We start from the raw sequence: 18370 nt of genomic DNA on the forward strand, positions 1-18370 counted from the left end.
ATTTTCCAGTGACGTGTTAACTTTTGAATATTTATTTGAATTTGACATTTTTATACTAGACTTGCTAGGATGTAGAATTATAAACTTAAATTATTTTTATATGTAATGATATTTTGTGCTTTCAGTTTACACCATAAATTAGTTTAATGTAATTGTTACAGTTTAATTTATTACTTTTTAGGTAATAATTTAGTATGTATGTATATTTTAGGTGTACAAACAGGGCATGCAATGCTGTGTTAAAGACAAATCTTGGATGCACTACCGTGTTTTACGCGAGGAATGTGCACAGTCATGAGAAGATTGGTTGGCAAAAGAAACAGAGAAATATGTTATATAAAAAAATTTGAAATTATAAATAGAAGAATGTGAAAGGAAGGAGTTTGTGTTCATGCTCTGAGTCTCCAAGATGTGATGCCTCCACTAGTCACAGCCCCATGGTCTACAGTTTACCAGTGGAATGAAGTGTTTATGTGATGAAGTTACTGAAATAGGGAGCCTGAAGGGAAGAGAATATTTAGAAGATATAGGTATATATATATATATATCCTGTATCCAGGTGTTTGGAGGACGTCCTCTTTTCGTTCTTCCAGGCGGTACCCATTCCATGACCTTCGGTAATCTCTCTTCTGTCATCCTTTTTGTATGTCCATACCATTCTAATTGCTTTTGTTGGATAAAATCAAGAATTTAATTTTAAACATTCATTCTAACTCTAATAGTTTCATTCCTTATTTTTCCCTGTCTTGACACCCTTGCAGAACATCTCCAAAAGTCCATTTCAGCTACCAGTAATTTTTTAAGTAACTGTGGTTTCATAGTCCAAACTTCTGAACCACATGTCGTGATACTTCCAACTATTATTTTAAATATTTTGGTTTTGGTATTCGTTGTTATCTGTTTATCCCATAATATACCATTTAATATAGAGATTGTCGACTTTCCTGAATTTATTTTTGATCTAATTTCCTTGTCTTGTTTCCCATCATTTTGTAATTTTCACCTCTAGATATTTAAATTCTTCAGCCTGTGTTATTGTTCCCATCCCTTCTTCCAGGACCAAATCTTCATTTATTTCTCCTATTGTCATATATTTTGTTTTATTCAAATTGGTATTTAGTCCCCATTTTTTATATTCCTCTATCAATTTTCTAGTCATATATTCTATATCATCATAATCTTCAGCTAGAATCAACTGATCATCAAAAAATTGTAATGAATATACTGTATTATCATTTATTGTAATTTCCATATTCTTACATTTTTTCTTCCAAATCTAAAGTTTTTCCAGGGTAAATTTTAAATAATGTGTTTGATATACAGCATCCCTTTGGTAACTTGAAATCCAGGTGACAAATTTTTTCCTATTCTTATTTTAGATATAGAATTTCTGTACAATGTTTGAATTGCTTTTATTATAGTAGGGTTGAAACCAAATGATTGTAAAGCTCTCCATAGATTGGTTAAAGGAACACTATCATAAGCTTTTTCTATATCCATAAACACTAAATGAAGAGGTTGTGCTCAAACTGTTTTCTTTTCAATAATTTGTTGTAAGCAAAAGATATGATCTATTGTCGATCTTCCTGCTCGAAAACCTGCTTGTTCTTCCGCCTCCATTTCCTTGTACTCTTTTTCTAGAAAATATTTAATTATTCTTCCATAAAGTCTGCTTAATGTGCTGGTTACTGTTATACCCCTATAATTTTTACAATTGTCTTTCCTTCCCTTCTTATGTATTATGGAAATATATCCTATTTTCCAATCATCTGATACATCCTCCCCATTTAGGCATTTTTCAAAAAAAGATCTCTTAAAAGTTCATATAATTTATCTGTACCATATTTTAATAGTTCAGTGGAAATTCCTCCAATTCCAGTAGCTCTTCTATTCTTTAAAGATTTGATAGCATCTTTTACTGTTTCTATATCCAAGTGGATGTAATTACCCAATGTTTCATTTAATTCTTGTTGAAGATTCTCCAAATATTCTTCTCTATTTTTTGTTAGTAGTTCTTTAAAATATTTTTCCCATGACTGGAATGTGATATATTTAATATGATGTGTTTCTTTAGAGTTTCTTCTTAAATTTTTTAATGTCCTCCAGGCTTCTGTGCTTCTTTATCCTCCGATAAAATTTTCTGTTTTTTGACATGACTGTTCCCACCCTTTGTTCTTTGCCTTCGCAACTTTCTTTCTGATTTTAGCCTGTTGTGCATTAAGTTCTATTTTGTCCTGGATATTTGGTGTATTTAGCCATTTTACATATTTATCCTTTTTTATTTTTACATCCTTTTCTATTTCCTCATTCCTATAATACAATAATTTTTTGTTGTGTATATTATACTTTTCCCCTAGAGCTTCTTTGGCTGATTTGTGTAAATTATTTAAAATATATTGATACTGAATTTCTGTAGTATCAAAAAGATTTTCTGTTAATTTTTCATTTAATCTCTTTCTGTATAAATATATGGTACTTTCATTCTCTAAACTATTTAAATTATATTTGGGAATATTTATTTCAGTCTTTAAATTCTCCTCATGATTAATTTGATTGTCTCCAACTTCTGTATCTCTAAATGGAAATAACATTTTTGAATTAACTAAAAAATAATCATTGAGTGTCACTCCTCTGTACAATCTGATGTCTTGTATTTTTAATTTTATTTGCGGCTGTATTATAATATAATCGATTATCGATTTTTGAAGTAATGTATCCTGATGCCATATATATTTATGTATTTCTCTATATTGATAGAAGCCGTTCAAAATTTTTAAAGAATTCTGTTCACAAATATCAATTAATCTCTTGCCATTGTCATTCACAATATTTTCTCCAAATGGTCCTATGATTTTACTTCCTGTTTGTCTTCCTGTTCTACTGTTGAAATCTCCCGCAACGATAACTTTTCTTGTATTTCCAATTTCTTCTATTAATCAATTTAATTTGTTGAAAAACTCATCTTTATTATGAGAAAGCTCATCTTCACTAAGTGCATATACTCACAAAATTGTAATTCTGTATCCATGTAGATTTATGTTAATTTTTATCAAATTTTCTTCAATAGGCTCCCAATTTGTGACATTTCCTGAATTTGTTTTTCATCAATACAGATATTCCACGTTTTGCTCGTTAATCTTTTGGTACCCCACAGCATATGATCCCTTGGGTTCAATACCTGTTTCCTTAATTTTTGTTTCTGATAGTATAATAATATCTTGGTTTCTGCTTTCCAATTCTTTAATAACTTTCCCTATTTTATTTCTTAAACCTTGGATATTCCATACACCAATTATCATCCGCCCAGTTTTAATCTCTTGAGTTTTTTAACATTGTTTTTTTTCGATGAATGGGGAGTTGGCCCATTGCATCAACCCCCAACCTGGAGGACCGGGTAATTTTTTTTCAAGGTTTTCTTCCTTTAGCCTTTGATAATCCAATATCTTACTACAAGGCAGTAGTTGCTACTTTTGGTCCGCCCCGGGTATTTTATTTGACTCACCCTGTATATTTTTATGTCCATATATTATCCAGAGCAGACATCAGGTGAAAGAATGTGGGTTCATTTGGCTCTAGATATGAACCACTGGTGAGCTCTTGTGAAGAGAGTAATGAACCTTGGGGTTGTATAAAAGGTGGAGAATATCTTAATTAGCTGAGTGAACTGTTAACTTCTCAAGAATGACTGTAAGTTCTTACAAGAACATTGTATTGTATACTCAGTACTCGGAATAAATAAAAGCGAATACTGAAAGATAAAACTTAGAACCTAGGGAAGATTTATCTTTAACAGAACACTTTTTGTAATCGTGAAGAGGCACGTTTAAATAACTATTTGATTGGCTGTAACTGACAGAGTAACAATTCAGTATGCACTTTTATCAGATTGAAATGTGCCAACATTATGTGGAACAGTTTGTATCAGATGCCATTCTTATGTTTGTTAATATTTTCACTATATGTTATTAAAATGTGAGAATATGAGTGTATTGCTCAGTTAAACGGTTCTTGGTGTAATAAAGAATGATTTGCCCCTATTTTTTGTTATTTGTTCATCAACTGTATGTCATGGATCTGAGAGTCTCAGAGCATGGCTCCTGTTGAGGCTACAATATCTTCCTTTCATGTATCGTATAAAATACCAGTGGTACTAGCTGATGGCCAGAATTTAAATGACCCTTTAAATGTTCAGAGTGCAGAATATAAAAGTATAGAGTAACTGTATCTTTTAAAATCTCAAAAGTCTCTAGAAACATTTTAGACAGTGTTTTGTAAATATAATAACTAGGGTTCGGATGTTCATGAGTTGTCATATTTTTATTGGGGCTTCTATTTTCATTCTAAACTAAAATTAAACACTAATTAGATATTCTAATCACAATTAAGCTGTTTTTATTTTGCATATAAATGCATATTTAGGTCGTTTTTATGTGTTCGGTCGTATTTGTAGTTAAATGCATATTTCGGTTATATTTTAAAGATAAAATTCATATTTTGGTTATATTTGGGGGCATATTTCTCGATTTTTTAGGTCATGAACATCCGAACCCTAATAATAACATTAATTTATGTCTACGTGAGGGAAAAACTTAATCTCCCACCAGCTTAGGGTGAACACAGTCGTTAGAGGTTAGAAAGATTATGCCATTTGTGTTTGCATATGCACGTATAATATGTGTGTGTGCCAGAAATGTTTTAAATTTTTATATTATTTGACTTACCAAATACAAAGCAGAATTGCTAGCCACTACGTCATGACAACTGATACAATATTGTATCACCATTTATGGTGTTGGTGATGGACTCTAGTGTAGGAGGTGGTTAAGACATTTATGTTGGTGGATGTCCTGTCCATTGCCCCTCCATCCACATTTTCATGAGTAAAACATCGTTGAGAATAATCAATTATTTTTCAAAGCTCGGTATCTAGATTATTACATTTGCTTGTTTATATTAAATCATATCAGTGGTCATTGTATGGTTGCCCTCCTGCTTTGTGTTACAACAGACCCCAGGTCTGAATCTTTACCCAGAGACCTGCTGTCATGTCTGAGGTGTTCTAAAGTAAAGAGGGTTGCTTTAAAATGTGGAGAAATTCAGTATCCGTAGAGGACAACGTTATGAGCCGGGATAGCTCAGTCAGTATACGGGCTGGGTGACCAGGGTTCGATCCCCGACGGGGGCAGAGGATTTTTCCTCTAGCCTCTGCGTCCAGACCGACTCTGGGGCCCACCCAGTCTCCTATCCAATGGGTACCGGGGTCCTTTCCCGGGAGTAAAGCCGGCCGGGACGTGATACTGACCACTCACCCCCATCTAGTGCCGAGGTCAAGGAAGAGAGGAGCTGTACCTCCACCCACCCCAAGCGCCTTTACGGCACGTAGCGGGACAAACTTTACTTTACTTTAGAGGACAACGTTAATTTTAGATTCAAAAGTCGAGGATGTAAGCAAACTCCTGTGTGTGTATGTAGATGATATATAAAAGTGGAAGATTATTGTTAGATCTCGAATTTAGTTCGGCCAGTGTTTAAGTATGCATCTTACTGCAGAAGAAGCAGTTGTTCATAGAAGAGAAAATGAACTTCGTAGAATCATTTTTCGTAGCATTTAGAGAAAGGGCAAGAAATATATCTAGGGAAAAAGACTTGGAATGCTAAGTCTTATCTGGAAAAATGTCCTGTTGGATAAAAAATAATTGTAAATACTCAGCCCATGCAATAGGAGTGTCTTTTAAGTTACTGGGATTTCCACACTTCTTTTCATTATGGTGAAAATTATTAAAAATAAGCTTAATGGATTCCAGGACATACATAACAATATGTGGTGCACATTAAAAAGCAAAGAACATGGGAAGCCCAGCCATGGTTTTAAAAAATAATGACCACCAGAGAGAAAAATCAATATTTTCATAAAAATAGATAAAGTGGTAAACAGAACTGAAACATTTAGAGAGACTTGGATGACTAAACGTCAGATAGTGCGTGTTCAGAACAGGCTGCTTACTTAACCTTAGCAAAATGGATTAATATTTTAGAATTAAGTTTATTCTGTTTTAGTTCTTTGATGTAAGGGTCTGTAACTAGGCTGGAATGGGAACTGTCATAAAAAACTATAGTAAAACGTTATTCATAATAGCAGCAGCTGAGATTCAAACTAGATACCTCCTAAGTTCAAACCAATTGTCAGCTCTGGAGGTTGTCCATGTGTCTGCCTTCAAATAAAGATATGTAGTGAACTATTTTTGGAATATGAATCAGTTTAGAAGACTATGAATTTTTATCAGATCTGGTTTTGTAAGAAGTTAAATAGGCCTAACTAGTGCTTCAGAATGTTGTGTATTGGAACATTGCAGAAATAATTGTTGTTTTGCTCCGAAATCAAGGAATCCATACAACAACCAAGCAACTGATATGTGTAAGTGACGAAAGCCCAAATTGAACCATGAAGAACGAGTAGTTTATATTTTCGTCAAGAGATGGTATCGCTTGTATTTAGTAAGTTGGGTTGCATATAACAGGTGTTTTTAAGTGAATTTTATGTTCTGTGTACTGACATTGTCACTATTTTAGACTATTGCGTCGAATGGTGGGACTATTAATGAACTGGAAATTATGTTGAACAAAGCGGTCGTTGCCTGATTTAAGGGACTGTCCCGCCACTTTCCTGGGTGGACAGATGCAAACCATGAAAAATTATATCCAATCTCCAGGCCGATATTTGAATTCAGGAACTTCCAAACACAAAGCAAAAGTAATAACCACTCGGCCACGACTTTTGGTTGAAGAATTTATGTTAAAAAAGTAAAAGTTCTGAAATGGCACAGAACATCATTGGAAGTTGACACTCGTAAGATCACTTTTTATCTCTCCATTCCTGTATTTTATGTCAACAACCTCATAAGCACTGTCACGGAAAATGAGGTTTTAGCCTTGAAATCTCATTACGAATAATCGAGTTTAGTTTCACTACAGATTTACTGCTGTGAAAGGTTTGCAGATTTTCTTTGTCATTCTGTATGCTGCTTAGAAAGTAGTAGGCCTATGCTGTTAAGCCTTTTCTCTTTTCTTTCCAGCTTTATAGGATTTTATGAAGTTCTCTGTTTTGTGTTTAAACTATTCTGACTTCAACAATTTATTGAGCGTCCAATTGAAATCTGTTTTTTTGTTCTTTTTGAGAATTCAGGTGCACACGGCGGCGAGAACGGTAGAATTTGATCATATTACTCGGTGCAACACAGTCATGGTTTGGGGTTAATGTTAGCCTACACTGTCCCATTGTTCTTGTGGTCGCTTTGCAGCAGCACACCTACCCCTTCGAAATGAACGTTGGAATACATTTTATTCAATCTCCTGACACGTTCCATTTTCTTTAAAATTAAGATAGCACTTTACATGAATTCATACTAATGTTTCTGGGTGCGGAATTATCGTGGTGGGGAATCCCCATCCAGCCGCGTAATCACCTGGGACTCCTCCTTCATGACTTTGTCAAATACCCCGCCCACTGAGAGTTAATCGATTCTAAACAATTGACGATCGCTGAAGTCATTCTCAAAGGCCAGACTGGGGAACGGGCCAAAACTGTAATTGCATTGATTCAATAAAAAATAAATAAATACACATATATGCATGTTTGTTCTTTTATCTGTTTATTTAGTTGTATGAAAAATACGAATGATAGGCAATTAACGTTACCAACAGTGCCCAGATTTCGCCCTTAATGAGTAGTTTACTCTTCCCAGTCTGTAAGCCATCGATTTTCTAACTGTCGACGCTATTGTCAAAGCTTTAGTACGGACCACAAACCGCACGCGGAAATGAATGTGCCACATCTTTTGAGTCTTAATAATTACGGGCACTTCATCTTTGTCGCCCCACAAATCATTCTCAAAAAATTATGCCCGTGATTCCGTAATATGTTACTGTTTTCATTTGATGTATGTAGGTTACATTTTTACAACACTGGCTGTGGAAATAAAAGTTACTCCACTTTCTACTAAAAATTCTCGACACTTACTGAAAAGCAGTTCATGCAGGTATGAAGGAAGGGGAGTAAGAGAGGTCACTGACCGTTAGATGTAAGCAAACACCCACAGTGGGGGGTGGGATGTAATGGGGAAATTCTTATAACTGAAACTCATTGGGGTCTTTGGCCCAGAAACCGTACATTCTTCCAGTCAGCACTGCCCAAATACTGTTAACAGGTGTATCTTCAGAAACAGGTAGACAGTTTCATCACACTGCCTAATCCAGAGATTCTCAATGTAACCACTTTTTTTCAAGACTGGTACAACGAAGGAAATTTAAAAAAGTGAAATTTAATTTAAATCTTGATATTTTGTTTCTTTCTTTCTTCCTTTGTGTTCTCAATCTAAATAAACTCAGGAGTGGTATATATATTTTTGTTTTGTTTTAATGTACAATAATTTAGACTCCTTGCTCCTTATGGAATATATGTGTCAAAATATTGTTTGAAACTTAACTCGGTCACTGCCTCCATCATCAGGGCGATTCCGTGAAATCGCCCTGATGACGGAGGCAGTATGACCTCAGAAACGTTGGTAAACATCGACCGACTACACGGCGCAACAACCCAGAAGACAGAAATCTTCATACTCATCGCCCTGATAACGGAGGCAGTATGACCTCTGAAACGTTGGTAAACATCGACCATACTACACAGCGCAACAACCCAGAAGACAGAAATCTTCATACTCTGATGATGGAGGCAGTATGACCTCTGAAACGTTGGAACAACCCAGAAGACAGAAATCTTCATACTCACCGCTGTGAAAACCTCAAATCATACGTGTATTATTTTATCAAATATACGCTAAATCCAAAAACGTTTGATGCACTGTAATGCCATTAAATTTTGATGGTGTCGTATGTATATGTCATAAAAATTTACGTTCTTGTGTAAAAGAAGATACAACTTCATCTGAGACAAGTCTGTTCGTGGGCGTTGTATATGCTCAGGTCTCATTTCTTGTTTCTATTTCAAATATGTTCCGCGATAGTGTTATCGCCATGAACTATTCACTTATAAAAATTAAGCCGTTTGTAGGCGGCGTCCCCACGTGTGCTCTTGCCGTTGTGCAAGTAAATACCGGTTTCTTAAACTGAACCAGCTTAAAATCTGTTTGAGGACTGATGTCTACTGTAAAATCAGCTGCCAAGCCTTCTGTCTGAAGGCACAAGGTATGAATTAAATGGCACAGTAGGTCAAGGCGTTTGGTTCCATATTCGGGAGTCAGTTTCAACCTCTACAACTTCGCGAATTATAGTTACAGGATGGCTTGTTTCCTACAAAGTGACAGCCTTCCAATAATAGCAGACATCTTATATAGTTATTTTAATAATTAGTAGAAATATCCATTCGTACTTCGTAAGACTTGATGATGGAATAATTTGACAGCTGTTTTGAATACAATTCATAGTTAATTTACCACGTAATGTCAGTTTGCAGACCAAGGCAGGCTTTTTTGCCTGTAATGTGACATGTCTGTCTTTAGTCAAGGACCACAGAATGTGTCACTTGAGATTTGAGATCTTCACTGCGGTGTCGATGTTTATCTTCTGGGTTGTAACACCGTGTGAATTTGTAGGTAGATACCAATGTTTCGGAGAGATATATTACCTTCGTCTTCAGGGCTGAACATCTACATGACCCTTATGGTATTCAGTTACGTTTTGTGTCATGGAATTACTTTTGTGTCAACGTAAGAATTATGCTTATTATTCCAGCCTTAATATATTTGCAGTTTTCTGAACTGAGTAGTTGCTAACCGAAATTATGGTACTAGCTCTCAGACAAACGTAAAGCTGCTTCATCACCTTTTTCCAGTCTCCATGCGGCGTGTGTGTCTGAATGTGTTCACCTTCTGCCGGCCTGGCTGGGCTGGGCTGGGTTGAGGTATTAATCCCCATTGTATATTGAACCACACCTCAGGTGTGGTAGTAATGAAAATGGGATCCGAACCATGGTGTGTCTACTATTTCCCATATGAACAAATAATTCAATAACATGGTTCATAATAAGCATAATTTAACATTCCATTGTCACGTTGTGAACGCCTGTATGAGACGAGGAGGTTAAGATACACCTATTTTATCAAAGGTCTTAGCAATATACGGTGCCTTCCTTCATCCCAGGGATGGAACCAGGATACCTGTTGGATTATATGCTGTGTAGGCCTCAAACGTCACTTGATGACAAAGTGAAGTGTCCCTGACTTTAAAGGAATTGAAATCCGACTGTAATCTTCACATACTGAGAGCTGTCCCAGCTGCTATAAATATGTTTCCAATTCCACACTATGTAATCAATGCATCTGAGAAAACGTCATTAAATAATCCATAAACATACCGTTACTTTTGAATGTATTCGGTTATACTGATGTCTTATCTTGTAACTCTGGGTGGACAAGAAATTTGAGAAATGCTCATATACCTTTCTCTGTACAAAAATGCTTACGTTGTTCTCGCGTTTTCAACAGAAAAGGGACATATGAACACAGGAATTGACCAACATCTGGTGGGTGTACTTGCAGAGCTGTTTTCAATACATGTGCAATGCACGCCATTCATAGTGAAATAAATTACAAACAGATGGAATATTTACATCGTATCAGCCTTCGAAAACAGTTGTGTAAAAACCTAAGGGATGCCTTTGATACATGTCTGAAAGTTATAAATATATTGTAGATTTGAAGTGAGTCTGAAGACGGGCTCTATCTTCTGGGTTGTTGCGCCGTGTAGTCTGGTAAAAGTTTGCCGACGTTTCAGAGACCCATGCTGTCTCCATCATCAGGGCGATCGCGTTCTGTGTTTTGTTTATAGACGCTGTCAGTAGATGATATTATATAGCATCAAATGAAAGAATGATTCGTGGTTTATGAATCGAAAAGAATATGGAAGTAAGTAAGCAGCCTTGGCCTAATTTAACCCCAAAAATCCAAAGCGCCGGTATATAGGCACAGTAGTAATAGCTAAAACACTCATGGCGCCGATACATCGGCTTTGGTTAATTCTGCTGCTGTAACTACATAAAAAGCTCCGAGGCTGCATAAGCAAGTTTGAACTTCAGTTCATATTTTTCTCAACAGATAACTTCTTAGTCCAACAGAAAATGTTTGTAGAACACTCAGGGAGCCGATCCATTGGTGCTGACTAAATTTGATGATCTGATTACATATAAGGCAACCAGAAGGCAGCATATAGTAGTTTAAACGGTGTTTAACTCATTTTTTCTCAAGAGATGGCTCCTAAAGGCCAACAAAAAATGTTTTTGAACAAATGAAATACGTTGAGCTCATATGTTTACCTGTTAACGTTTATTGCTCGTGATTTTCGGTTTAATTATGCTGAAATAAGTATTTAGATTCATAATTTTGTTTTTATTACAAAGTTTATGTAGTACTTATTATATTTTTTCGTTGTTTTGTGTAGCGAGTTATATATAAGTTCATTTATTGTGAATTTTTCAACTAGGCAGTGGCTGTTTCAAGGTCAAAGGTACGTGAACATTGTTTTACAAAAACTGTTGTAGTTCAGGACCAGATAAAAGTACAGACACCAAACGTATATAAAATTATGCAGAAATAAATTTTCTTTCTTGAAGGATGAGTGATGAAGAAGGAAAACAATAAACAATTCATGTTTTTACCTCCTGAAAATGAATTTGTTCATATTATTTTTTTAATTTTTCAAAAATGTTTGTAGGTTAAGTATAACTTTAGAATTTATGAGATTTTTTTAAATATACAGTATTTAGTGTATAAGTGTGATTTTTCTTCATGTGTATGTGTGTAAAATTCGTTTTTGTGAATGTTTACATTTTAAGCTGTAAATACGTGATAATTGGTCTGGGTGTTTAGACCAGAATAGTGGAAATAGGCTTTCCAGCATTTGCCTGGAGGTACTGAGGGGAACCGCGAAAAACTTCGCGATAGGAGATCTCTGGGCCAACATTTGAACCCGGAACCTGCTGAATACGAAGCAGAATTGCTAACAACTCGCCTGAGTTCGGGCTCCTTTAACCGTGGCATGGTGTGCCCTGCGCCCTCACTGAGGATACAGGAAAAGACCTGCAAATATATTGACTGAACAGTCGCGGACTGCCGTCAAAGGGTGGATCTTCAGCTTAAAGGTTAAGCTTGTGTGCCCACATCTGCCAGTAGAGTGTCCGTCTGTAAATAAGGACTCACTTCGATGGGAATAGGAGTGTTCGAACATCACGGATTTTAATTATAAACTGGGACTTTTTTGTGTATTGCATCAAGTAAATTAGATTTTCAGTCACTTGAAAATTTTATTCACGTCTTCCTATGCGAATATAATCTCTCTTCGCTGCAAGTTTTAACGATAACGCGTTGTTGCCAGGCCAAGAATATGTTTTGAATTACGTATTTGCCAAAATGCAAATCTTTATTTAAATGGATCAATTGTATATTATGTATACATTTTAAGCTTATCAGACTTGCATTTATGTCAAAATATTACAATCATTGGAACTGTTTCAGAAGATGTAAGACATTGTTCTGGCTATATGTTCGAATTTTAATTTGAATGTCGGTAAACTGTAATTAGAACCCTGAAGATTAAGATCTTTGGAATGAAGGTCTATTTTTGGAGTCTGCTTCGACCAGACTGTTCTAATCCAGATTACCACATTTAATTTCTCCTAAATCCACTTTAATATTATTTTCCCGTCATTATTTATTCAAGTGACAATTTTCTAAGTCTGTGTCGTTCGTACGCAAATAATGTAAAGTTGTTGTGGTGTTTTATTGATCATTATACCATTAAGACATATGGGGGAGTGGCGGTATTACTCCACTCCATTAACCTAGACACTGGACTGGAGATGGGCTTTGGGAACTTCACACCTCGGTTACTTTGCCCGTGATAGGAGGCTAGGTTGGTCCCAGAAAGTCTGGACGTTGTGCCTGTACCGGAAACCGATCCCTCACGGTCAGTGACTTTACTGACTGAAATATTCCTGCCCGTCCTAGACAGAGCAGAGTGCAAAATTATGATTTGTGTTTATTACACATCTTTTGCGCAGTAGGCGAGTGAAATTACATAACGGTTACTCGTATCGCGAACAGTACGAGTGGCTTTAAAAACAAACACCATTAAGACTTCTGATACCTCGCACTTCAAGTACTGTCTGTCTGACATGTTCTTTATTTTATTTTTTCTGACAAGTTTTTTCTGAACAATTTGAAATGAACGGCCACGTGCACAATCTTAACTAATGAGGATGAATTAAAATACGTTTTACCTTATACATACGAGTCTTAGAATTCAACTCTGAACATGACATATGTAGAATTTTCAACAAATTACAGAACTACGTTAAGAAAGACGCTGTCGTAGTTAGGTTCCTATTGGAGGCTGTAGATAAGAGAAAAGCTTCTTAGTGGTCCAGACGCTTTTAAAGAAGACTAAATAAAAGATTATCTGAGAAAAGTGAGCAGTAGAACAGGGATAAACTGAAGCAAATTGTTTTTAGTACCCTGAGATCTGTCGTGCTTCGCGGTTACAATTCGATTTTGGGGTCTTCCCATCGTGACTAAACCCAGAACACTTTTTCTGTACCGTTAAAATAACTTGATCTCTCTTCTCCCGGGGTGTGAGTATTTTGTCTTTTGGCAGTTCTATATTCATTCTACAACTGGTCTTGGTACCTGATTGATGGTATTTGTGGCTGCAGTCCCCCATTTCAAAAATTATGTCACCTACCTTAATTTTCTAACGAATTTTATAATTTGTTCGTCTATCCGCACATTTCTTGCCCAAACGATTTTTTTAAACAGATATCGGAGAATTTCACTAAATGTTTATTGAATTGAATTTTTATCATATCAGGTTAATATAACCCCAACCGGTACTGTATAAATGAACTTATAGATTACATAAAATGTAGAGCTCACTAACATTTGTGATATTTATTTTATATTGCTCAACATTGGTATTTAAGTGTGCTGTATACAATAAAAATGGTTTTTAGGTTTTGAGTTTCTCGTGGCGGTGAGTTTGAAGATGTCTGCCTTCTGTGTTGCCGCGCCGTGTAGTATGGTAGAAGTTAACCACCTCATCACCCTGATGATGGAGTCAGCAAGGACCTCTGAAACGTTGTTAATCGTTTAACAGACTACATGGCGCTACAACCAAGAAGACAGCCATCTTCGAAAATAGTTTTTGACTACAAAACCATTTTTGAAACTTATCTGCAATATAAAAAAATATATCTATTCCTTGTAGATTTACAACAGAATAGGTCTATAATGATAGATTTTATTTTCAATAAATGAATATTAAGGATAGTAATGATTACAAAATGACGATGATAGCTTTTAAGTACATATATCCACTCTCCGTTCAGTTGCGATAATCGAATAAATAATGCAGATGTCCTGTCTTTGAATCCGACCTGGTCCATATCGAACGCGGAATTCCAGAATGCGAGAGGCCACGACGTTCTGAATCACATGTATGCAGTTAAAAATTATATCTTCAACAGAGAGAGAGAGAGAGAGAGAGAGTAGAAATGTGTGATTGTGCATTGTAGCAACACACCGCCAGTCCTCATTTATCACTACGCCCGCAGTTCGCTGTCCTTTGTCTACATCCACCGTGTCATTACGATGTTTTATTGACGCCAGCGTCTTCCTTGTTCTTTCGAGCTTTTATTTTCTGGTCTATATTTGTAAACCGGTACTTCTAGTGAAATAAGTGAGGATTTTTTTTCTATCCCATACAAAATGCTGTAGTCAGTCTAAAAACTGTCAATTACCGTTAAAGCTGTTAAATTTGTAATAATCTATTGCTATGGTATTGTTTTCCTTACACAACGAATAGACCTAATTTTTTATTGTGGTGTTACCACTGTCCTGTACCTTACATCATTGTGGAGGGGGGAGGGGAAGCGGATAATTTATTTTAAAACAATTCTGATTGTTTGTTGCCGGTACATAAAACATGATTGTCCTATTTAGAAGTATTTTATGTCAGAGAATAACAAGAGACTAGACATAACACAGGCCGAGCAGCTAGCGCCGAAGTATCGACTTCCTATTGACACACTGTGAGGAACGCACATCAAGTTGTGTTTGGGACGTACGCGGTTCGAATCTCAGTCCAATTGCAGGCAATACGGGCTGAGCTTTATAAACTTTCCTCACTCTGTCCACCGAATATCATAATAGGCATTGCCTTACCTATTATTCTCCATATCCATTTCTATTTATGAGCCGGGATAGCTCAGTCAGTATAGTGACTAGCTACGGGTTGGACGACCGGGGTTCGATCCCCGACGGGGTCAGAGGATTTTTTTTTTTTCCCTCTAGCCTCTGCGTCCAGACCGGCTCTGGGGCCCACCCAGCCTCCTCTACAATGGGTACCGGGGTCCTTTCCCGGGGGTAAAGCCGGTCGAGGCGTGATGCTGACCACTCACCCCCATCTAGTGCCGAGGTCAAGGAAGAGAGGAGCTGTACCTCCACTCACCCCAAACGCCTACATGGCATATAGTGGGACAAACTTTACTTTACTTTACTTTACTATTCCCATTTAATAAGATTAATATCTCAAATTGAAAGAACGTCAGAAAGGAACATAAGAATCGATTAAATGGAGTGGATACATATGAGAAACCTAGTTTACAAAGAGACGACGGTTGTATTTAAAGAGCGATTAGTAATTCCTACGTGACTTCTTGCAACTGACTACAAATAGTTGTTCTAATGGCAATAAAACGTACCTTATCGTGCGCGTACGTTATTACTTTCTTGATTTCCTGACCTGCCGTTGGTGTGCTGTGAAAAGCGAATATATCGCTTGAACCCCGTTTATGGGAACTTCCTCGGTTTGAGGCCAATAGACGACCAGCATTCTTCGCTTCCTGCCTTTCGTGTGTTTACATTCACTCAATATACAGAATGTCCGAGACGGAATTGTTGCATTCTACAAAACTGTATGTGAAATTTAGTACAAGCTTCAAAATGATTTAAAATCTACTGCTTCAATTTGAAGCATCTTAGATGGGCGTACAACATTTTTAAAGAAATGCATATTAAAATGCATTTCTCAAATATAAAACATAAAAATTGTTGCAACCTGTAAGAGGTCTGTAGTGACAAATTATAAATCTTACTTAAGATACACACCTTTTAGCCGAAACATGTTTCAATGTAGCCTGCTGTCTATTTAAGAAGTTATTAGTTTCGTAGTTTTGTAATAAATTCGTGTGAAGACCAGGGAAAAAATGCAGAATGGTAAACAAAACGCGTTTAAAAATATGCTAATATGAACTTCAGTTCTTTCACCACAAAAGTTTGATTTCCTGAAAAGAAAAGGAAAATACTTTTTATGTAAGAGGAGAAACTTCAGAAGAGGAGGGGGGAGTTGAATCCGTTACCCCCTCCAACAAAATCCTCGTGCCGTTAAAGCGATCACATTTCGTTCTTTGTCGAACCACGTAGCAAGTGCCTGAGATTGACTTACACCAGAATTCACGCTCTCATAGCATGCTGTGACTTGACATGTGGCGCCATTGGAAAGCAAGATGACGGGTCCGAAATCAGCGCAGCTTAGAAACAATAACCTCTCGGCAAAAGTATATGAGACATCAAAAGTAAATAATTAAATTCAAATTTATTAGGACAACAGCGTAATGTAGGACAGTGAACGCCAGGAATTTGTCACGGAAGTATGGTGAAAGGCTGGGAGGCAGCTCAGTCACGACCTTGTGGTTCATTGAACCCAGCTTGAGTATGGCTTCGGGCGGACCGTGTCGCAGAAGGTTGGGAAATCCATTGTTGGACTGGATGCACTGTCTCCCGAGAAATAGGTGTGACTGAACCTTGCTGTTTCATTCTGAAAATACACCACTCGACATTAGGAGATCGAACACTTTGGAAGAAATTAAATGTGAGTTCATATCCCCTTGCAAAGCTGATAACTTCACTCAAATCCTCTTGTAGTCGAACAAACAGAAATATCCGAGTTCAGTTCATCTTAAAAACAATCCGTCCAATTAACTAACTCATGAATTTAAACCTCTTTGCAATGTAATGAGTTCAGATTCTCGTAACATAATACTTGAGTTTAATTCTTCTCACAAATAAGGTATGGTAACTGATAGATGCGAATAAACTGAAATGACAGTCACAGACCGTCGACACGTTGTAGTCGTGCAGTTTTGGGGTTGGGCTTGGGGCTGACAACTGTTTACCATAAAAATCCATCGTGTGATGAAATGTTACTTTTGTCTTCGGGCTTTCGACAGATTATTTGAAACGACCCAAGTAAGGAAACTAATAACTAACTAAACAACAAAGTAACTAAGTAATTAATATTTAGTTTACCAATCAACTACGAAAGTATGAATCCTCATGCAGAGAAAAAATAAGCCAAATTCTCTCCGTTTTACAAAGTGACAAGAGTTTACATCCTAATTCAGTGGCTACTTTCTGTTTTCCTAGCAACATTCTGTGGAGTCTGTGTCCCCATTCCGGATTACATGTTGAGCAAATCGCAACTTTTGTGTCTTTGTTATAAATCACACGCTGTATCCTCCGCTAATTTGGAAACGGAGTGATGGTTCCCATTGCCAGGCAATAATGGGATCCGAGATCATTGTTGTCCCCTTGTTTTACAGTAATGTGACATCGGGTCACATTCTTGCGCAGTAATAGCTCTGGTCATGCGGGTAACCTACCCCATAGGAAAAACGCGACAGACAGATAGACAGACAGACATGGACAGGCCCTTTTCGTGTTCTTCGCTAACGCTAGAACTTGAACACCTAAAAATGACAGCAACGACAAATATAAGTAGAATGCGTTTTGCCCTTTAACATTTTGCTTGACTAGAGAGTGGTCAACTTCAGTCTTCGGGCTCTTCACTCCTGGGGAAAATCCCGCTATACGCACTCGATGGGATGCTGGTCTACCCCACATCGATCTAGATGTGTAGAGAAAAACAGTTGTCCCTGCCGGGAACCGAACCCCAGTCGTTCAACACGTCGCCAGTTATAAATGAAAATGTTTACTCTCCGACACGTCTTCGTGGAAGTGTTTAATTTGGGTCAGAAATAATTCTACCAAGCTTTTACGTATAGCACGCACTTCCTGTGTCTTTCGAAAATGACCTCGTGTCTGCTGTTTCCTGATCTCCGGACTGAACTTGTTAAGCACCACCAAAGAAGAATGGTTCGCCGGTTCAGTTGCTACTGGCCTAATCACGTACCTTCTTTTTATGCTCTCGTGTTCTCAACCACTGAAAGAACAGTTTTGTGTTCTAACTTTTTACAGCCGTCTTGGATCTCACGGAACAGCTCTGCAACTAGTTATTGAACTTAAGA

The 18370-nt window shown here is 36.9% G+C and overlaps 1 protein-coding gene across 2 annotated transcripts in view; it reads left to right on the top strand.

Moving 5' to 3' along the window:
- Positions 1–4037, top strand: part of LOC110827459 (uncharacterized) — a 51552-nt gene extending 47515 nt beyond the window's left edge. For both annotated transcript variants that reach the window (XM_022059158.2, XM_022059163.2), the window contains one exon: positions 212–4037. In XM_022059158.2, coding sequence (XP_021914850.1) covers positions 212–350 — 139 coding nt within the window. In that variant the 3' untranslated portion in view covers positions 351–4037. The remainder of the gene's footprint in view (positions 1–211) is intronic.
- Positions 4038–18370: the final 14333 nt, after the last annotated feature.

The sequence above is a fragment of the Zootermopsis nevadensis genome, unplaced genomic scaffold, assembly GCF_977971745.1.
Source record: "Zootermopsis nevadensis isolate Lab colony 2312 unplaced genomic scaffold, Znev_1.0 Znev_ptg000018l, whole genome shotgun sequence".
Taxonomy (NCBI): domain Eukaryota; kingdom Metazoa; phylum Arthropoda; class Insecta; order Blattodea; family Termopsidae; genus Zootermopsis; species Zootermopsis nevadensis.